Genomic DNA, 20,654 nt, shown 5'->3' on the forward strand with positions numbered 1-20,654 from the left:
TGTTAAATGTGCCGGTGGCTCAACTAAATACAAACAGGATTAAAGGGACACATCTCGACCCCAGGTAATTCTTTATAAGCGCAGGCATATGAGCCACATCGAAACGGCCTATTGGTAGTGATGTTGGACTTATCCAAGCATGTAGATAACAATTCGGTGGTGTTACAAAAAGGATTTAGTAGAGTGCGAATGGGTGGGACAGCACCAAGTATTCAGTAGGCAATGATCCCTCGTTTCTCACGGCGGCCCATAAAGCTGAAGTACCAGGTCGGCTCATCATGACTGATCCGGCATTTGGAGTCCCATTTCTTTTGTCGACCACTTGCCCAATACTCGTGGTCGGGGTCCCGACCTTCTCGCAGGGCCTTGCTCACGCTCATGCAGTCCAAGCATAGGCCGTGAAAATACACCGTCACGGTGTCTGCCGTGGACGAGACTATGGCCTTCCAGTTTACTTTTCTGCACATGCACATCCTGCCCAACGTATCGAGGTTATCCGCGTTATCGGCGTCTGTGGATCCCTCCTTCTCCAAGTGAGCAGTGACGTTTGAGGCATTGAAACCGCGAAGATTGCTGATGATATCATCGATACTGCGATGCTTCATGGTATTCTCGAGGGGCCAGACTTTGATAGATTCGAGCTCACGAAAGTACTCAAAGAACGTTTTTTCTTTGCATTCGCACGTCGCGTAACGGAGCATGTTCGCGGCGTGTTCGAACAGACCGTTGTGAAGGACATTGCGGAGGCGACCGCGGGCTGCGTTCAACTGCTCTATAAACGACGAAGCCTAAATTAGCGATCTTGACATAGGACCAAGGGTATTTGGCAGAAACTCACGCATCACCCTGGGAGGCAAGTGTAAGACATGACGATCAGTGGGATTGCACTCGGAGATATGTCCCTGACTGCCGTATGCCAAGGTTTGGGAAAGTTGCTGAAATCCTTCCGCGTAGTCGAATGCGTAACAGGGATACAGCAGAGTTCGCTCAAGGAAGTAGTTGGCGACGAATGCGGTAGACAGGCGTTTCGCCTCGTACAACGAGATGAACCAAATTTTAAGAGGACCATCTCCAAACTCGACCTGATACTTGGCGCATGCACCGATGAGGTTCCAGATCGTTGCAACTGGGACAGAGGGAAAGGACCTCATGTCGAGCGTGTTGTGCAGACCTCGAAACAGTATTTCCATGGTCTCAATTTCATCTTCGTGCAATGATATGTCTCGCCCGTCCGATTCTCTCCATGGGCCCTTGAACATTGCAGTGAAATATTCAGTTGTTGACAACATCTCACGTTGGACTTCAAACACAGCAGTTCGTGATATTGTCCGGACCAGTTTGTTATTATCGTCGCGCGAGGATACGTATTCGTGTACTGTGACTTGCGTGTCCCAGTTGGGTGAGATGGGAATTGACCTGCGAGTCATTTCGCTCTGGTCGTTAGGCACGGGGATGTCTGACCGCTGAATCAACGTAACCAGCAACACGAGGGAATGTGAACTTCGATGAGCAGACCAAGGATGCCGTGTCAAACACCTATCGGGGCAGACAGGCAAGTGGTATTGCACGTCGATGGAGATAGGGTAATCACGGACACGAAAGAGTATGATCCAGGGAGACAAAGGTAGAAATTGAACTGGAGAATGATTATGGGAGAGGGGAAGAAGATAGTAGTCAAGGTACAACAAGAGAGTAAGAAAGAGACGAAAAGAAGAGAGAGAGAGAGAGAGAGAGAGAGAGAGAGAGCAGGCGTTGTGTTACTGTATACCACGTGATGGTGAGAGTCAATTGTCAGTCAATTCACTTCATGGCTGATTCTCATTGAATTCACTTTCTCGGAGGCGTTCTCTGTTTGACAGCCTCGATGCCTTTCAACTGATTGCATTGAAAAGTAAAAGTGAGACGCGGACGTCCGAGTTGAAGAAGCAGTGGGCGATTGGAGGGAAGTATGAGTTTCTCGAAAAGAATCTGTCCAAAGTTCGTCTAAATTCACATTTGCTCTATTTTGACTCTATCTGCTAAGGCTGAATATCACTCTTGCAAATGAAACGTTCCAACCACCGCCGGACGCCAAAGGTGCCCTTCCCAAATGAAGCTCGTACGGCGCACACGTGCATTGTTCTGAACTTAAAATGGTCGCTTGGAATGTATCCCGCATCGCTGCCAAGACCGCAGGCATCTAAAACGAGATGCCCTGTCGATTACGGAGCATTGTTGAGTATTTAATCAACCCAGGTGTCAACTGGTGTGGACTATCGAACCACCTGACAAGCCAGACCTGTTTGAATGTCACCACAACAACGGTTTGGAGGCGAATAATTTCCCCATTCAATGGCGGCCTTGTTCAGCAATGTCAAACGAATATTTCAGTTGGGGAGAAGGCACGCCTTGACGGTAGGCAATAAAAGATGACAGACCCAAGCGAGTGACTGTTTATGAGCGTTGCGATGAGCATAACCGACTGCATCAAGTCTGTCAGTCCGCGACAGGGCCGGTCCATTCACAATAAACCATAACGCATCATGGCCTTTTCCGTCAACAGAACGGACATCGGCAGATAAACTGAACGGGTTCCCCCTTCGCTTGATTCCCACAGTTTTTGAGCCTCATCGCAGAGATTGAAATGGTCAAGGAAGCCTCTCTCAGAGTAAGCCTTTTCGAGGAAGTGCATGTCTTGCCCAACTTGCTCTTTATCGCCTTTCTTAAATGCTGCCTCAAACCGAACGTGGCAGCCTGAGCAACATACACCGTCGTCGGCCCTGCCGGTAGCTTTATCAACATACGGCATACCAGTCGTCGCCATTTCGCGTACCAAGGGCGCTTCTTCGCCGGTATGGCCCTTTGGGTTGGCATTCGCGCAGGACTTGCTGCTCGGAGAGGACGTGCTTGGTTTGCTGCTGAGCTTTCCAGTGTCGAGGGTATTTCGCCGGTAGCGTCCGCAGCACTGGCACTTTCCTTGCCACCCGCGAGAGGGATTTGTTGGGGAAATAACTCTTCAGGTCTGCCTCTGTTATGACGCGCAGATTGGGCGAGGATGTCATGCAGGTCTGGCAGCACCGGATCAGAGCTGGAACAAAAACATATCCACCGAATGAACCGCAGAGGCGGCAGTTCTCCGTGTGGAGCGCAGCAGTAAGGTATGGGAGAGTATAGTACAGCGCTAAACCGGTTCTCAGGACCACGCACCAGGCGTCGAGTGCGTGCTCGATCAGCAGTTGATACGACGGAAGGCCGTACACAACCTGGGATGCCCCCTTATTCACATGGCGAAACGAGAACAGCGATGCGATATCAAGTTCAAGACAGATCTCGGTCAGGATTTCCGTGGGCAAGACATCGAGTCTGCCGAGAGTCGCTGCGGGGTCGACAGGAGGGTGTAGTAGAAAATGGCGGACAGCCTCATGACCCGCGGGGTTGACTCTGGCCACAGCGAGGCCCCAGTCGCGGCGGGGATGTGAAGCGACCCGCACGATTGCGTCCTGCTCCTGGTCGAGATTGCTGTCCATTGTTGTTGCAGAAAAGAAGACGTTAAGATGTTCCAGCTGGCGAACTCGTATTGAGACCGTGACCGCCACGTGGCGAAGTCATCTCGTGTAGAGTGTCTACGTCAACATGAGACGGACAACCAGAGTCTATTCTTTCTCGGTGGTGGCCCCAATCGAATCACGGATCTTGTCACACAGATCCAGCATCTTGTACGGCTTATGCACGATCCCATCCATGCCTGCGTCTAGCATGTCCGCCTGTTGGTCTTGTCGCACGTTTGCAGTCACCCCCAAGATAGGAATGCGCGACCCCTTGTCATTTTCCAGGGCTCGTATCTCTCGCGTCGCCGAGATCCCATCCATCAGAGGCATCTCCTGGTCCATGAGGATACAGTCGAATGTATCGCGCTTCCACGCATCAAGCGCCTCATGTCCGTTGTTCGCTGTTGTGACCTCAAAGCCCGCAATCTTCAGCTTGCGCGAGAGAACCCGTTGGTTGATGATGTTGTCTTCGACGAACAGGATATGATGAGGGTCCTCTAGTTTCGACATGTCAGTTATCGCCTTGGGCTCTTGCTTGGGTGAGAATTCATCGACGTTGGTGGCGGGCCGGCTTGCGCCTGACGGACTGTCTCCTTGATCGACTTTGGCGGCCAGTTTTGCTGAATGGTCCTTTCGTTCGTCACTCGTGGTGCTGACTGCGACCTCGTTGACGTGCGTTATTGGCGGGTCCTGGGAGAAGTCCGCCATGGAGGTATCTCGTTTGACGTCTGGAGTTTTGCTGTCCAGTTCCTTAATCTGGTGGCATAGCTCATCAACAGGGGACTCTCTGTCTTCTTCTGCGACCTCAGGCTGGTCGAGACATCGGCGGACAGTGAAGAAAAAGCCGAAAGTGCTTCCCTCGCCTTCCCTGGAGCTGACGCCGATCTCGCCGCCGTGCATATGGCACAGCCTGCGACTGATATTAAGACCCAACCCGTATCCCCCGTAGATCCGATCTGTTCGAGGGGTTGCCTGCTTGAATCGCTCAAATAACAGTTTCTGGTGCTGGTCGCTTATTCCAATCCCGGTATCCTTGACCGCGACCATAATATAAGCTTTCTCGCCGCCGCCCCATTCAGGATCCCCAGTAGAGTCAAGCTTGAGAGCAGCTTCGTTTGGCTCGAAGAATACAACATTCGGTGGGTATGACGGTGGCCGCACCCTGGCAGCTCCCATGGAGACTCGGATCTTCCTGTCGTTCTGCGACTCGGCCGTGAACTTGATAGCATTGGAGACAAGGTTGATCAACACTTGGCCCATCTTGTCCAGGTCGGCCACAACCCAGTCCAAATCACAATCGGCGTAGGACTGGTCGAGCTGGTACTGGAACTCGATCTGCTGCTTGCGAAGCTCAGGTCGAAACATGGTCAACAGCGTAGCCAAATGCGATTTTGGCTGGACTTGTTGCGGCGCCAGGGTCAGCATCGACGCATCCAGCTTCGAGTAAATCAGCACGTCGTCAATGATCTTCTTCTGATGCGCGATGCAAAGGTTAATCGTCTCGGCAGCCTCTGCGATCCTGGCCATCTGCTCCTTCGCATTGTCCGGTGCCTGGTCCTGCACCACATCCATGATATCCTCCGCGCAGTGCAAGATCGCAGACAGAGGATTGCGAACCTCGTGGCTAATCATATCAATAAAACGCTCCTGCTGTTGCTTGCGCTGCTCCGCATCATCCGCAATCTTCCTCTGCAGGAGCTCCGCTGTCTTCTCCGGTGTAATGTCGCTAATCATACAAATAAACCCGCCGTTCTCGCTCAAGCCAAACTGTTCCAAGTCGTCCGCATCCAGCGGCGTCAGTGACAGAGCCCGCCATTCATCCGTTTTTCCTGTCGCTTGGTATTCCCTGCGGATTCTCGTCTTCTTCTGCACAGCGTCATGGTACGACTCGGCGATCTGCTCGTAGTCGCCGGAGTGAATCGATTGCGATAGACACTCTAGGCCCCGGGGCAAACGGCTCGCGGTGAGCTCGTGGAAGCGCCGGTTCACGAAGACAATTTCGTCGCGCGGGTTCACAACCGCCACCCCGACAGGCAGAGTGTCTGCCAGCTGCTGCGCGCAGATATTCCCGCGGTGTTCGCCCTTTGCCATGTCGATCGATTGGAATGCACGGACTGAGTACTGATAACCCAGCTAGAGCGCGGATCAGCACAACACAGGGAAACTGCCTATCGAGAAATTCCGATCTGTCAGGGTCTTTAATGAGAATGGTACCGCATTGCCGCCGGAGCCGCAGTTGATTTTTTCCGCCGTCTCACACGGTATAAAGTTGGTACGTCGTTTTCATGACGTCGTGTTGGATGATGTCAGGCTCCACATTCCGGATGCAGTGGCGTTCCTTTGCAGCTCGGCGCCGACTGTGGCTTTGTCTACAGGTACCGGAGATGCCTGCGGCGGTGAGACGCCAGTAGTCGCCGAGTTTTAGTGACTGGTGGCAAAGGTTACAGTTTGCTGACTCTAGATTGCCATCAACTGAGATACTGGAACTAACGACACAAAGGACTGTAGAGGACTGGATGAATTTGCCTCTCCTAACGGAGTTCTGTATCACCATCCGTGGTATGCTTTAGCTACGCGACTAGAACAGATCTAGCTCAAGTCGTTAGAGATCTGTCTGCTGTCAGATATGGTCTAATTAGAAACCTCTTCAGTGGACTGTGTTCGCGCCGGGCGTATCATGAACTGTGCAAGTTAGCCCAATACCAGAGTCACCAGACCTTGCATGGGAGACTTACAGCGAGCGGTGCCGCCCCAAACTCGCACTCAAAGCGCCCGTCCTTAACAGCGACCAATCCAGCCCGCTCATAAACAGGCCTGCCTTCTTCTGTCGCCTCAAGATAAAGATCTAGCCCGAGCCGGTCTGCCTCCTCAATCCCCCACTTCAACAACTCCCGGGCTATGCCCCTTCTCTGATACTCGGGATGCACACAGATCCCCTCCAACTCAACTCTCCGTCTCAGTGTCACCCCCTTCCCGTGCCCTCTGTCTGCGGGCGAAACACCTAACACCTCCCTCTTTCCTTCCTGGATCATCGTCCAAGAGGGCTCCGCCACCTCCTTTCTCAGCTCGGGGATATCGAGACCGAGCCGCGCCCCGACAATCTCGTCGACGGACTTGTCGACGACTTGATCCGTTTCGTAGACTGCCCACCGTGACCACCCGATTATTCTGCCTTTGGCCTCGACTTTTGACTCTCCGGCGCCATTTGACGTGGAGGTGGATGTAGATAAAGACGCAGAGGAGTCGACGACTTTAAAGGACGTGGTGTGTTTCTCCGCGAAAGACTTTTCCCTGCTGGCTACTAGATTTGCAATTGAGGGTGGAGATAGTTTCCCGGTGTAGAGGAGCCGGTTGTTTGCGTGGAAAGCGGCCTCGGCAAGATGGTGGACTTCCGTGAGGTCTGTTATGAGCAGGGGTTGGATTTCGATGTTTGGGGGTAGGGCTGGCCCCATTTTCGCGGTGGTGTTCGTATTCATTGGTGTTGGGGGAGGTTGTAGCAGGAGTGTATGAAATGTTTATTTGCGACAAGACAACAAATGTCTACGAGGGTAGAGGTGTGGCATTTAAACCCCGTTGTGACTCACTCATGCTGACTAGGAACTAGGAGGCTCTAGGCTCGTCTTCGCGAAAGTTACAGCCGTATTCGTTCGACATGCTAAGCTTAGCAGGGTTTGCCTCGGTGCTGCGTTGATCTCATTTGAGGGACAGAATGCGACAGCCTAGTGGGGTCGTATAATATAGCTGCCTGACTATTATATCAGATTGCGCTGTGTCCGGCTAGGGCTATTCTAGTCCTAGTGATGGTTTTATCAACGTTAACGACATATTTCGGTGAATTACCGCTATGTTGTAGAAAATCATTCTAACAAATTTAGGCGAGCTGCTCTTCCATTCGTCCTACGAGGTTGCAGCCATTCCTTCCCTCCCCGCAGGCATCCACGCATCCATGATAATAAGAGCCCAAACACCAACGGGCTACTTTGCAGGAGAATCTGTCGCCGTCACCTCAGCGGAACGGCCAGTTTATAGACCCGCTCGATCGACATGCCGAGCTTGTCAGCTCTGAAACCGTTTATAGGGCAGGCTCAATGAACCAGGAGTTCCAGCCAGTGGCACGGAGACATAGTTAGCTTTTGAAATGAACAAGTATTCATTTTGAGTATATTTATTTGGTTTCATCTTCAGAGCGCCACCTTGGTAGTGGATGTCATGACGGTTAGCCGGGGATTATAAACCATTAGAAACTTGGCCCAAGCCCTAATAAGACCTTGTAAGAGAATGATTTGAAAACCATTGAATGACAAAGGCTTCATTGATAATATAATGAGTTCAATAATAGTGCTTCGTTTCATGAAATATTTGCCTCTATATACACCTTTGTCGCAATGGCCGAGGCGCCTTTGTTTATCTAGTCGGCACAACCACCATACAAAGACGTCGCCAAGTCATTTTATTGAACGGATAGTCAAAGGAGACAAAGGAGGACTCCGCAATAGAGATTTCTAGAAACAGGGACTTCATTGCTTTTTATGTATCATCAGACCCGAGTACGTGGAGATAACGGCCCTGATATAGGGCAGGCAATAAGGAACTCTGGAAACCTCCGTGCTATAGTCGCGACGAAAAGGGGACTTACTTGTGATTCCTCCCTTTTATTGAAACGCCATGAAAGCGTCCTTGGACTATAAACGACGAGGTACTCTTTTCAGATTGGCTCTACTTAAACCTACTTGTGTACCAAGTACTTCCAACCCCATTCATCGTAGATCATGGCGGAAATGAATCAAACGTCACGACTCCACAACTTGCCGGTCGAGTTGCTATTGGGGATATTTGCCTACCTTGATCGCGCCTCCCTGATTCGCTTACGCTGCATATGTCATCGTCTTTATGAGGTTGTGGCGCCGGAGGTCTACCGCAACCCGCGCATAGAAGACGACAAAGGTAGCTCTTTTGCAGCATGCTTGGACGACAGGCCCGACCTCGCCAGACATGTCAAGTCCCTGACGATGCACTACCATCAGGGGGAGATATCTGGTCGAGATAAGATCAATTCCCTAACGAAGCTCTACACATGGCGACCAAAGCTGCCCGATCTCCCGGTGGCGCCCTCTAGGAAACCTCAATATGCAGAGGCTCTGTCTACGCGGCTCATACACATGGACGGGCTTCGAAAGCTGGTTATCCGGGCATATGCATATGAGGACTCTTACGAGGATTTGGCAATAGCCCGAAACCAGGAGGTGTCGACGCATTTCACCAAGACCCGGCAGCTGGAGGAATGCGCAAAGTTCCATACGCTTTTCCTGCAGTCAGTCTCGTCTCCAATTTTAATGAACCTACAGAGTTGTATGTATCCTCCATGAGGCCCAGGCTAACATCGCCCAGATGACTCTGCCAATTGCGACGCTTGTTCCAAACAACCTGGACATCCCAACATCCCCTCTAACATCACCAACGCGTGTTTTATTTCCTTGCCTACATCAAGCTAATCCCAGTCTTAGGTGAGCTCAATCTGAGCAACGGCGAACGCTGGGACCTTGGTTTACGGGACTCTATCTTCCTCCACCCGTACCTAAAAAGCCTTTCCATCTACGCAGCCACCATGAAAGACTTCTGCTGCTTTAACGAGAGCAGGAAATACACCACCTCCCTTGAAGAACTTACCATGCGCGGATGCGATATTGGAAGCGAAGCTCTGGGCAAAATCCTGGCGGTCCCAAGGGCCCTCCGGCGGTTTACCTTCAAGGGCACGCTTCGTCAGGGAACGCTCCGCGCGGGGGATGTCAGACAACAATACATAGACTCGATTGCGCAGCAGGCGCATTCACTACTTGCTTTGGACCTCGACTTCCCCAAAGGTACGTGTAGAAGGTCTCGAAACTGCCCGGCGGACTTCCAATCCCTTTATGTTTTACAGCAGCTAGCCACTACCGTGGATGTTATCGAAGGAAATCTGGTTCTGTGGGTTAGCCCGCTCACGCTGCACCTCTTCCCGACGAGCTTGGAATGGCTTCACATCATTGACGACCGAGGGCCTGGTAACTGCACGCGCTGGGAGGGATTGTATGCCGAGGCAGTTCATCGGTGGGTGGTCGACGACACCCTTCCTAATCTCAGCACAGTCACTTTTGGCTTGTTGGATAAAAGAAATAATGCCGATCTACGAGAGGAGTCAGACATGCTCTTTCCTAACACAAATGTAGTTCTTCGACGACGACATGTTCAACCGGAAAAGTCGTTCCCAGACATCGAGTGTCTCTGTTGCGAAAGCTGGACTGTTTGTGGAAATCCTTTCGGGCTCTAGCTGCTGTCATTTTCTGGCGAGATCCGTGTCATTAGTCAAGTTTAGTTTTACATATTCTGCGTCGAGTGTATATAATGATGTATTATCCAGGTACGACTTTCCAGGCTGGTTCGTAGTACAGTCATTAATGCAGTACTTGATGTAATATTCCTAATTATCAATATGCTGACCATTTATATAGTTTTCTTCGGACTATCCGAAAGCTAAAGACACACTCTCCACCGCAGAGGCTCCTCCTCCAAGTGCTGTAAACAGGAAATCCGATCAACGGCATGCGTTGGCTGGATCTTCATCACAGATCATACCGCCTCTGAGAGCGCCGTTCGTCTGCAGTAAGCTGACTATGTTTTCGCGCCTTTCATCATTCGCCACATCCAGTGGTGTACTCCCCCATTCGTTCACGGCGTTGATTTTGGATTTTCGCTGTAACAGTGCGATGATCATGTCCTCGTCGCCGTTCCTGGCCGCAATATGCAACGGCGTCGAACCTGTAGAGCCGATCTCGTTGACTTCAATTCCTTGATTTAAGAGGAAGCTAAGGAATCTGTTATTTCCAAAGGAGGCCGCAAGATGTAGAAGATTCCAGTACCATTCCAGAGTGCGTTCCCTTGCGCATTGCATCTGGTATTCACGTCCGCTCCAGCATGACAGAGTAGTTCGGCTGCTAGCCAGTGGCCAGCCACCAGAGCCTCTTGTAGCGCTTCATCTGCGTTCTGGAAGGTCGCAAGGCTCCTGCACTCCTGCGAGCTGCACAGTGACTTTGGCAGTCCGAGGCAGTCTGCGTACGTCCAACACTGCGAAAGAGTGGACGCTGAGGGCCGTTGGCTTTCTATGGTGTTCATCATTAACTGGCATAGAAACAGCATAGACTTGAACTTAGACCATGGTCCTGAATTCTTGATGTCAACGTTCTTTCCCGCCTCTTCAAAGACTTCTGCCTGGCAGCCTGCCCAAGAAAACTCGTCGTCATGGTCTCCACTCTCGTAGGCTCCCTTAAGTCTTTTGAAATAATCGGGATCGCAACAGACAGTTAGGCATTCCAGAAATACTGCACCGAGGGAGAAGATATCTGCAGACATCTGCGGTGTATGTCCTGCTTCCACTTCGGGGGCACAGTACGCTTCTGTTCGCGTCCCAGGCATACCTTCGCGAGTTATCGGGTCGCCTGGCTTGGGACTTTTGACCGCTGCTCCAAAGTCGATGAAGTACACATCTCCTCGCCGGAGCAGAATATTCCTAGGCTTTACGTCCATATGGACTGTCCCTTTTCCGTGTATATAGTTCAATCCGTTGATCAGGCATCGGAACAAGGACGGGATCTCATTGTGCTTCCATTGGCTCAATAGATCCTCTAAAAAAGCTGCCAGATCTGTCTCAGCAACTGGGCTGGTCAAGATGTAGATTCGCCTTCCGAATTCGGCGCTGTTATCCTCGTATGCATCGACAAAGCGAACACAATGTTGGTGATCGAGGTGTTTCAACTCATCGGTTTCTGCCTTAAGCGGGTTATCACTATCGCTTGTGTATCTGTTGTCACTACCAATGCGGTTTGTTTTCCTTGCAACCTCGATACTTTTCGGCATGGGGGATTTGCAGGTATATAGGACTTGGTCAACTCCAATGCCTAATTTTGGGCCTTTAACAGGCTTGATATAGATATCTCCATTCGTGATAATACTAGTAAACCGCTCGCCTTGAGAGTCCATGACGGCGGGCATATATGTGGATTATATATGAAGCGAGGAAAGAAGGCGAAAGGGTAAAAGGCTTACTGAGGGAAGATGGTAAGGTATATATATTGGATAAGGAGTTTTTGATTTTGATTCTGCAACTTCTTGTAATATCGAGTGCTAACGGGTCCAATATATACCATGTGGCTGGCCATATCGATTAGAAGTATAAAGAGTCTGAAAAAAGGTAGAAACAAAACTATTGAGCTCTAACATGAAACTTGATCTTTGTCTCATAATGGAGCAGACAAAAGTAGATCACGAAGACTTTAGTGCTAAAGACAACTTCTTTGTTTATATCTAACCGCATTGTTGAACGCCTCTATCTGATTCTTCAACACGTCGCGCTTGGAAGGTTGACAACGGAGAATATGGTGTTGTATAAGCCAACAACAACAGCAACAAAAGGATTGCATATTATCATTCATCCATGAAACATGGAGTCGAAAACGGAGCAAAGCGTGGAGTTATCAGTATTGCCTCCAGACTTCAGCATTCAGTCCTTGATACCAGCCGACTTTCCTTGGTGCACACTTCGCGTGTTTGCGCATTCGCCCAATTAGGGCAAACGCCTTTTCGCCTGGAGGGGCAAGACAATCCTCGCTGTCAACCCATATCCCCCCAGAACCTGGAAAGAATATCCTTCAGTTATCTTCATCCCTCATATTGAACAATTCCATCGTCTAGGAACGTCGGCCCCTCGATATCTGGTTTGTCACACCCCTCGCCAGCCACTAAAGACCACTTCCCATCCATATGCTGACAGATTTGCATCACCACCGGAATAGCACAGCCTTTCGGGACTCCGCAAGTCCAAAATCATACCTACTATCCTTTCTCCGTATCACCTTACTCGTTATCGCCCGATATCCAATATGGACGTTGCAAGCACCGCATTCACGTTGATGAAAGATACCTACCGCGTCATTATATTCATCCGCACCGTTGTCGAAAACGCCAAAACCATGGGCGCCGACAAAGATGATATGAAGTGCCAGATCGACGACGAGATCGGATTCTTGGAGACCTGCAAGTTGCTCCTTTTCGATGACAGGGGACAATTCAGACAACCGCGCGGTCTCCCCGTCGCCAGTTTCAAGGGAAAAGTTGAACACACCGCTCGGAAGCTTTTGCAGTCGATGGCGGAGTTTAACTCTATCGCAGGCAAGTACAAAGTGGTTGAGTCCGCGGAATGGGAGCAGGTGGTGGGTGATACCGAGAGCATGGTAGAGCGGATGGCCGTTGCATTCCATCGAGTGCAGAACAAGGCCAAGGAAGTCAAGAAACGGTACCTGGACTGGGGCGTCTTTGACCGCGCAAAAATTCTAGAGGTACTGCGAGTGTACACTAGCCATGCACATGAACTTCGGGAGACCCTGAATCACATTGTGATGGTCGGCCTGGCTGCCGGAGACACTTGGTTCAAGGAGGTTCTCGATAGGAAAAGAGAAGACAGATGGCTCCAGGAAGCTGCGGCGCGCCGCCTTCTTGGCCTCCAGGATCCGCCAGCCGATTTCGATGCCCTGGACTGGGACAGGATCCGGCCAATAGGCCAGGAAACCACCACAAACTCGGACATTGTGTATGCTCAGTACGATGACCACTCGGGCCAGACACACAGCGTCATTGTGGAATACCGTTCGTATGATGCTGTCTTGATGGGCGCCTGTGATAGCGCCCTTTCTGAGTTGAAGACTCCCATCCGCAAGCTCGCGTGGGCGATGCAGTCCGCGTTCACGAAGCCAGAAGACCCTGACCGACCATCGACCCTCCGGGTCCTGCCCTGCTTGGGATACGTCGACGACGTAGCCCAGTGTCGTACCGGCTTCGTATACCGATGTGCGGAACCTCATACCGGAGACGAAGCGAAGCAGCACGAAACGCTGCACTGTCTGATCAGGCAGTCCGCCATCAGCTGTGAAGGCAATTCTATGCGCAAACCATCGTTGGGCGAGCGCTTTCGAATCTCCGCAGAGCTTGCGGCGACGGTCTCCGGGATCCATGGCTTCGGCTGGGTCCATAAGGGGATATCAAGCCACTCGATCATCATTTCCAACAACACGAATGGGGACGGTCAAATCCCACACCTCATCGGATGGTGCTATGCGCGTGAGCAGGATGGCCAGACCACGAAGGTCAATCCAATCGTGGACCGGGCATCAAACTTGTATCGCCACCCGAAGCGTCAAGGCCATCCCAGCGAGAAGTTCATGATCCGGCATGACATATACTCGCTTGGCGTGGTACTCGTCGAAGTCGCCCTTTGGAAGACAATGGATGAAATGTGCGAAGGTGTCTATTCGCCCATCAAGATACGTGAGACCTTGTTGGAGCGTACTAGAGGGGAAGTCCCCTGGCTCATGGGCGAGCGCTATGCAGAGGCTGTGCGGCGGTGTCTCGAGGGGGATTTCAATATCCAAGGTGACCAGGCCCAACTTGGCCTTGCGTTCAGGGAGTTGGTCGTCGATGTACTTGCAGCTGGACGGGGCCTATGAGGTCACAATGTCAGTACATTGTAGGATGTTTGATGAAGCAAGGTTTTGATATGTTGCGATGTTATTATGCATTGCAGGAATAGCTTCAGTAGCATTGAGTTGAATTTACTTCCTGGTTGTTCGGTTCTGCACGTCCTTTTTAATCGTCCACACGTTTATTCTGTTCCAATGACAAACACTAGTAGCCCCATCTGATACCGGTTGGAGAATCCCATTTTGTTAAGTAGTGAAGACCCATCTCAGCTCCTCCTCATCCCATTCTGCACCAGCGGCTTCATACTCGAAAAGGCATATCTCGCAATCAACCACCTCCCATCTTCCTTTTTCATGACAAACAGTTCCTGGTTCGAATGCGGTTCCGACTCCCCCGTAGCCAGTATCGTCTTGGTGCCCTCGGCCGTCGTCCTCGCGAACGCCCACTCCGGAGACATGACGACGATTTCCTCGATTTGGAAGGATATGAGGAGGTGGATGGTTGAGAAGATGCGCGTATACGACTCGCGTAGGGCGTCCTCGCCCGCACTAGCGTGGAAATGCGGTGGCATGATGACGCCGTCTTTCGTGTATAGTCCGACTGCGTCTTCGACGTTTCGGGTTTCGAGAGCTGCCCCGTAGGCGTGGAGGACGGCCGTTATGGCTTCGGTTTGTGACACTGAAGAGTTAGATTTGTTGGATATGGATGGTGGGTCGGCTCACTGTTGATTGCCGCAGGATTATCAATTAACAATGATCTTGTTTTTTTCTGGTTGCTTACAATTACATGCCGGGGCTTAAATATTTTGTATGCTCTATATGCTGGTAGTCTTGTCCATAATGTTCTCGTAGGTGGGGGTCGACTAGGTGGGGGTCAGTATCAGCACCAGAAGACGATCAGCTAAGAGTGGAAAGCTTGAGAATGGACAGTATAAAATATAGTCACTACATATGAGTTTAAAATAAAAAGTTGCCCCATAAAGCAAGCACGGTGCTCAGTTCTCCTGGCAGAGCTTAAGCCAATGGCAGCTTATACATCACCCCTCGTCGCTGATTGTGGCTGTACACAGGCTAAAAACCAGCCGTTATACAGTTCTCCGAGTATACTAACAAGCTGAACAGTGTGCGACCTGTGAATAACAAAAATGCTGTGATATTCTTGTTGCAGAACCTCGGCCCGAAATCGGAGTTTTATGCGGGGTGAATAGTTAATAGTTAGTTATGTTTCATCACTGACAGAGAGAGTATAAAATGATTGGTAAGCTCAGCAGCATTTCCGCCCTCCCAACATTCCAGTATAAGATCCGTCAACACCGGTATCAACCGCCATGGCCGACCTCAAGGACCCCAAATTCCACGGATTCAACATCATCTAGACCCTGTACAAGCACGCAGGCGAGCATGCGATCCGTACTGACATCTTGGTGCCACAGACGCCATACTCAGGGAAACGGCCCACAATAGTCCGCTTCCACGGCGGGGGACTGGTACAGCTCCCTCCTCTACTTTGTATATAGACAGTAGCTTACCTGACCGCAATCAGGTCCTAGGAGACTCTTTATTTCCCGGCTTCTGGTCGCAATGGCTCTCAGACCTCGCCCTGCATCACAATGCCATCATCATCTCCCCAAACTACCGCCTCCTGCCCCAAGCCACAGGCCTAGACATCTACTACGACATCAAGGACTTCTGGGCTTGGCTCCAATCACCAACCAGTCCCATCCACGGCCTTCTCGCCGCGCACTCCAACCCCACAGAGCTAGACCTCACCCGCATCCTGCTCGCCGGGGAATCCGCCGGCGGCCTCCTAAGCATCAACACGGCTCTCGCTCACGCCTCCGACGTCCGCGCCGCCACTGCCCTCTACCCGTGTGTCGACATGTCGTCGTCCGACTTTTCGAGCCCCCGCCCGGACTCTCTCCTCCCGTTCGGCCAGCGCACCCCGCTCTCCGTTGTGGATGAGTATCTCGCCTCGATTGACCCCAACACGCCGGTCTCGTCTACCGACACGCCGAGCCTTATCCCGCTTATGCTGGCGGTGATAGAGCACGGGATTCTAGGTGAGTGGTATACGAGAGGGCTGGACAAGCCCAACTCCAACTCGAAGTCGGAGTCGGAGTCAAGCAGACTGCTCTTCCCGATCCAACGCCTCGAGGATCCGGGTGTGCAGATCCCGCGAGGTGGGGTCTACATTATCCAGGGAGCGCAGGACAGCGTCGTGCCGGCGCATCACTCTGTGCCATTTGTGGAGAGGGCGCGTCAGGTCGCTGCTGGTGCTGCTGCTGCTCCTACCCCTTCTGGTACACAGGCCGGTGTCGACACCGCCAGAAGGCTAGATAAGGCCGGCCGGCTACCTACAGCTGGGGGCGGGAACACTGACAGCCAGCAGAATGGCAACGTTGTGTTGGTGTTTCGGGATGGCGAACATGGGTTTGACTCGGAGGAGCGGTATGAGGAGGGCGGGTGGGTGAAGGAGGCCCTGGGGCCGGCGGTTGAGGCGTGGTTGGAGGCTTATTAGTTGCCCTTGGGAGTAAGCAATTTAATCAATGCTGCAATGGTGGGCGGAGATGCTGTCGCTGTTGGACGAGCGATGATGATCGTTATAAGAGTGTTGGTTGTGTTGAACTCCGGCCGGGGAAACGTTCGGATCCGGTCGGGTCCGAGCACCGGAGGTGATTGTGGTCCTTGGATGAGCTTGTTGTTGGTTTTTTAGGCTGATTCTTTTAGAGACCTCTATACCGTCTATCCAGTAGATAATAGAAGGATTGGTATCTGTCTGGGCAACTGGACAGTTTTCGTGATGTATATCCACCAACGACTGTGACGCCGGATAAATAACGATAAATATATATATATATGCTTAGTTGAGGCTACAATTGCGTCGATTTCAAGCAGCCGAGATCCGAAATGATCTAAAATTGGTATCGAACCTCTAGTATTCACCTGGGATGCTGGTACTGATTGTTCTATATCTAGAAAAAGGACCCGATAACGCCGCTGCCACTATAGAAGGAAGCCAACAACACCCATCACAACGAGATACAGTAACCCGCCACCTGCAAAAAGTCGCCGCCCACCATTACCAGGGACAACTGAGTTATCATCGCCATCCTCAGTAACATCCTCAGCCAACCTCGCAAACCGCATCTCATTCTTCCCAAAATCAAACACCGAGACTACGCTCTTGAGAAACGGCACGCCGATCACATTCAGCTGCAGACCCTGCAAGAGCCTGATCTCATCACTGTTCCCAATCGCCGAGATACACACCGCTTCATCACCTTCCCCGGTTTGGTAGATGAGGTCTGCCGCGTCGTGCGTGAAGACCTGTCCGTCGAGGGTGAGACTAAACGAGTCTGGGGCCTTTGCGTTGCACGACACGACGTATGCCTGCAGCTTGCTGCTGTATACTCCCGGGGGCGAGAAGGCATTGTTCAATGGCTCGGCGATTTGGGAGGGGAGGTAGGAGAGCGGGTTGCCGGAGTCGAAGAAGGCTTGGAAGGTGGCACCAGTACTGAAATTCCCCCGTGGCGTGCTTGACGCTGTCTCTCCGAGAGTGGCAGTCAGGGTTGTTGCCCAGTATGACCGCGTGCGCTTGTACGAGGTATAGTTCAGCGGGATGTCGTCCATGATCTGGACGGGGGCCACGGCCCAGTTGTTGTCATGCTTGACTGGGGGTAGTTCGCCTAGCGAGAGGTATCCGCCGAACGAAGGGCTAGAGTCATTGAGCTGGGTGCGAGCCAGGACGTGCGAGAAGTATGGCTCTTTGATGAGTCCCTGTTCCCACATGGTATAGAGGACGGGCTTGTACGGCAGCCGGTGGAACCAGTAGGTCGAGTTGTCGGTGGTGTTGGCTGGGTGGGCTGAAGTGATGGAAGGATAGCCCAGACCGATGAGGCCAGAGCTAACGCCGTCGCCCATGGGGGTGGACTTGTTTGCGATTGCGACGCGCTGCTTGGGGACGGTGACGCCTGCGACGGTGACTTCTTCAAAGGCCATGACGCCGCTGGCGATGCCGGCGCCGTACTCGATGCCAAAGACCTGGTTGGGGATCTGCTGGTACGTATCGGAGATTGAGTACGTCCTGTTCAGGTCGTAATTGCACTCTTCTGCCAGCAGTTCCATGTTGGTGGTCTTATTTATGCAGGTGAAGTTGGACTCCATGACGTATAGGTCGCTGCTGCCGGAGTCGACTAGCAGGGAAAAATTCTGGCCGCCGATGGTCGCCTCGACGTCGAAGACCGTGCCGTACTCTGTGACGACCATGGGTGCAGTTGCAGTTGAGTCTGCGCGGCGTCTCAGAGAGAGAGTCGTCGCCTGGCTGCCTACGATCAGGCTGGCGATGAGGAGGAACTGTTTGAAAGACATGATGAGGAGGTGATGATGCGAGGGCTTCCAGAGTGAGTCACTATGTCGATATTTATACCTTTGCATCTCACTTCGTGTATAATGTTTCTGCTGACAGCTCGTATAGTTGCATACAGGCTAAGCCCTACAGGCAGCGCCCGTCGTGCACGGCCCTCTCGGATCCGACTGGCCTATCAGCAGCCCGGAGATTGCGCGGATTCCATAATTGCCTGAAAGGAGCTTAGTGTGGGATCCTCGTAAAGTGCAGATTCCCAAAGCGGCTAGACCGGTCCACTGGCTTACTGGGGCGCTCCACTGTGTCCAATGCGGCGTCGCTGGCCGCCCCCAACTTGCCGTCTCCAACTCTCCCGACCACCCATTCATATAGTCCCCATATCCACCGCCGGCACCATGTCTGAGACCACGAATATACGAGCCATGAAGAAGACCACCAGAAAGAGCATGCCCAAGGTGCGCACGGGCTGCCAGACCTGCAAGTACGCTGTCACTGGCCCACGGTCGCTACCGAGCCGCTAGCCTACACGAATCTCCGTCACTGGTCTGAGCTAATCTCTCCCAGACAACGCCGCATCAAGTGCGACGAGGCCAAGCCCAGCTGCAGGAACTGCTCGCGCACTGGCCGCCGCTGCGAGGGCTATCCGGCGCCGCCACCCGAGGACCCGAGTACCCAGCAGGGCCAGCTGCAAAAGGCCGAGCCGCCTCTCCAGATCCGCGTCTACAACCTGCCGTTCAAAGTCCCTGGCAGCCAGGCCGACCGCCAGCTGCTGCATTTCTACTGCTGTGAAGCCGCCGGCGGCCTCTCGAGCTTCTCGGACTCCGCGCTTTGGTCCCGTCTCATTCTCCAGCGGTCGCACGACCAGCCCGTCATTCGCAATGCCCTGGTCACGCTTGCGGCTCTGTACCGCGACTATCTCCAGGACGGTAACACCATCCAGGCGGCTGCCTCGGGCACGGCGATGCAGCGGGTGGCCAAGTGTCACCGGCAGCTGAGGTTGTATCTTCGCTCGCCGGACGCGTCTCCAGAGACCGCCCTGATCTGCAGTATTCTGTTCTACGCGTTTGAGAGCCTGATGGGCGACTGCAGCTCCGCGATGCAACATCTGAACAACGGCATAAACCTGTTAAAACAATGTCAATCCGCTCACATAGCTTCCTCATCCAGCGCTGGATCCAGCCCTGACTCTGCAACCTCGCCGCCGCCGACCACCGAGGGCGCGGGCGACGATATCCTGCCGCACCTCACCACTATATTCGCAAAGCTGGACATTCACGCGAGCACCTTTGACAACGAACGAATGCCGATCCTGACACTAGTGGGTGCTGACGAACTGGCCGGTACTGTCCACGTCGTCCCGAACGAGTTCAGCGGCATCGACGAGGCAGAGTGCGTCCTAACAAAACTGCAAAACTGGCTGATGCACCACATCATCGCGCACGTCGCACACAAACACAAGCCCCTGGGCGAGTTCCCCCAGAATCTCCTCCAGGAACGCTTCGTCCTGTACCAACAATTCGAGCGATTCTTCTTCGCCATGAACATGCTTTTAAGCTCTCTCAGCGATATACCACCCCGCGCCCTGCTCCTGCGCATCCAAGCGCGCATGTACAACGCAATCCTCGTCGAGAATATTCCCTTCGAGCCGCAAAAGGGTCCATTCGGGTACGCGGCCCCGACCGTCATGTCGAACGACAGCCTGCGCACTACACTGGCGGATATCCAGGCGTTCCTCTCGCTCGAAACAGTCGAAGATACCTCGCGGACATTCACCCTCGCCTCCCAGCTCGTCGCCATCCTCTACTTCCTATGTCTGAAAACCGTCGACCCGGTTAACCGCGAGGCCGCCTTCGCTCTTCTCCAACACCCTCGCCTCGCTGCGAAGGACGGTCTGTGGGAAACTGGAAAGGCCATCTCAATAATCCGGACCTTGATGGAGCAGACCAAGGCAAATGCCGCACACGAGCAGTCACTCGAATACGCCGGTGTGAATACCTTCGAGGACGTTGGAGGCCTGGAGAACGCGTACAGAGAGATCAGCACCCGCCACACCGAACCCCCGGATCGTGGTTTATGACTATATGGTAGTGAGGTCCGGCCTGAGGCCGCGCAGATCCCACGCGATGTGATCTTCTACTGGGCGTGTCATATGCATGCTACGCCGTGACACCGGCTGCCAAGGGCTAATGATGACAATGGTTCTTCTTAAGCTAATTACATACAACTGAACTGACCGAACTGGGTATGACTGGCTATGGC

The 20,654-nt window shown here is 52.6% G+C and overlaps 11 protein-coding genes across 11 annotated transcripts; 4 read left to right on the forward strand and 7 right to left on the reverse strand.

Annotated features, from left to right (window-relative positions):
- Positions 1 to 212: 212 nt before the first annotated feature.
- ASPSYDRAFT_156280 (uncharacterized protein) lies at positions 213 to 1,427 on the reverse strand (the record flags this gene model as incomplete). Its single annotated transcript, XM_040842545.1, has 2 exons — positions 213 to 772; positions 839 to 1,427. The coding sequence occupies 2 exons, from the start codon at positions 1,425 to 1,427 to the stop codon at positions 213 to 215; spliced, it is 1,149 nt and encodes a 382-aa protein (XP_040700492.1).
- A 930-nt stretch (positions 1,428 to 2,357) lies between these two features.
- ASPSYDRAFT_1182347 (uncharacterized protein) lies at positions 2,358 to 3,540 on the reverse strand. The gene has a single exon (XM_040840384.1). It carries the CDS (start codon positions 3,504 to 3,506, stop codon positions 2,775 to 2,777), a length of 732 nt encoding a protein of 243 aa, XP_040700493.1. The 5' UTR covers positions 3,507 to 3,540; the 3' UTR covers positions 2,358 to 2,774.
- Positions 3,541 to 3,632: 92 nt separating this feature from the next.
- ASPSYDRAFT_91937 (uncharacterized protein) lies at positions 3,633 to 5,618 on the reverse strand (the record flags this gene model as incomplete). Its single annotated transcript, XM_040852570.1, has 1 exon — positions 3,633 to 5,618. One exon carries the CDS (start codon positions 5,616 to 5,618, stop codon positions 3,633 to 3,635), a length of 1,986 nt encoding a protein of 661 aa, XP_040700494.1.
- Positions 5,619 to 6,158: 540 nt separating this feature from the next.
- ASPSYDRAFT_91938 (GNAT family N-acetyltransferase) lies at positions 6,159 to 6,979 on the reverse strand (the record flags this gene model as incomplete). The annotated part of the gene is made up of 2 exons (XM_040852571.1): positions 6,159 to 6,209; positions 6,263 to 6,979. 2 exons carry the CDS (start codon positions 6,977 to 6,979, stop codon positions 6,159 to 6,161), a joined length of 768 nt encoding a protein of 255 aa, XP_040700495.1.
- Positions 6,980 to 8,296: 1,317 nt separating this feature from the next.
- On the forward strand, positions 8,297 to 9,834 carry ASPSYDRAFT_33757 (F-box protein; the record flags this gene model as incomplete). Its single annotated transcript, XM_040845139.1, has 2 exons — positions 8,297 to 8,876; positions 9,026 to 9,834. The coding sequence occupies 2 exons, from the start codon at positions 8,297 to 8,299 to the stop codon at positions 9,832 to 9,834; spliced, it is 1,389 nt and encodes a 462-aa protein (XP_040700496.1).
- A 359-nt stretch (positions 9,835 to 10,193) lies between these two features.
- ASPSYDRAFT_70640 (protein kinase family protein) lies at positions 10,194 to 11,552 on the reverse strand (the record flags this gene model as incomplete). Its single annotated transcript, XM_040850519.1, has 1 exon — positions 10,194 to 11,552. The coding sequence occupies one exon, from the start codon at positions 11,550 to 11,552 to the stop codon at positions 10,359 to 10,361; it is 1,194 nt and encodes a 397-aa protein (XP_040700497.1). The 3' UTR covers positions 10,194 to 10,358.
- An 883-nt stretch (positions 11,553 to 12,435) lies between these two features.
- ASPSYDRAFT_70641 (uncharacterized protein) lies at positions 12,436 to 14,059 on the forward strand (the record flags this gene model as incomplete). The annotated part of the gene is made up of 1 exon (XM_040850520.1): positions 12,436 to 14,059. Exon 1 carries the CDS (start codon positions 12,440 to 12,442, stop codon positions 14,057 to 14,059), a length of 1,620 nt encoding a protein of 539 aa, XP_040700498.1. The 5' UTR covers positions 12,436 to 12,439.
- Positions 14,060 to 14,298: 239 nt separating this feature from the next.
- Positions 14,299 to 14,709, reverse strand: ASPSYDRAFT_156510 (YybH family protein; the record flags this gene model as incomplete). Its single annotated transcript, XM_040842559.1, has 1 exon — positions 14,299 to 14,709. A coding segment is annotated over one exon (411 nt), but the record flags the coding sequence as incomplete, so codon positions are not given.
- ASPSYDRAFT_91943 (alpha/beta hydrolase) lies at positions 14,693 to 16,550 on the forward strand (the record flags this gene model as incomplete). The annotated part of the gene is made up of 3 exons (XM_040852572.1): positions 14,693 to 14,701; positions 15,466 to 15,519; positions 15,576 to 16,550. 3 exons carry the CDS (start codon positions 14,693 to 14,695, stop codon positions 16,548 to 16,550), a joined length of 1,038 nt encoding a protein of 345 aa, XP_040700500.1.
- Positions 16,551 to 16,967: 417 nt separating this feature from the next.
- ASPSYDRAFT_47980 (uncharacterized protein) lies at positions 16,968 to 18,429 on the reverse strand. Its single transcript, XM_040847545.1, has one exon. It carries the CDS (start codon positions 18,398 to 18,400, stop codon positions 17,036 to 17,038), a length of 1,365 nt encoding a protein of 454 aa, XP_040700501.1. The 5' UTR covers positions 18,401 to 18,429; the 3' UTR covers positions 16,968 to 17,035.
- A 412-nt stretch (positions 18,430 to 18,841) lies between these two features.
- ASPSYDRAFT_156538 (Zn(II)2Cys6 transcription factor) lies at positions 18,842 to 20,472 on the forward strand (the record flags this gene model as incomplete). Its single annotated transcript, XM_040842565.1, has 2 exons — positions 18,842 to 18,876; positions 18,960 to 20,472. 2 exons carry the CDS (start codon positions 18,842 to 18,844, stop codon positions 20,470 to 20,472), a joined length of 1,548 nt encoding a protein of 515 aa, XP_040700502.1.
- Between the last annotated feature and the right edge of the window lie 182 nt (positions 20,473 to 20,654).

Source organism: Aspergillus sydowii (genome assembly GCF_001890705.1).
Source record: "Aspergillus sydowii CBS 593.65 unplaced genomic scaffold ASPSYscaffold_9, whole genome shotgun sequence".
Classification (NCBI taxonomy): Eukaryota; Fungi; Ascomycota; class Eurotiomycetes; order Eurotiales; family Aspergillaceae; genus Aspergillus; species Aspergillus sydowii.

Excerpts from the sequence above, each read along its gene's own strand:
- ASPSYDRAFT_1182347 (XM_040840384.1), bottom strand. The coding sequence starts at position 3,506 with ATGGACAGCAATCTCGACCAGGAGCAGGACGCAATCGTGCGGGTCGCT.
- ASPSYDRAFT_47980 (XM_040847545.1), bottom strand. The coding sequence starts at position 18,400 with ATGTCTTTCAAACAGTTCCTCCTCATCGCCAGCCTGATCGTAGGCAGC.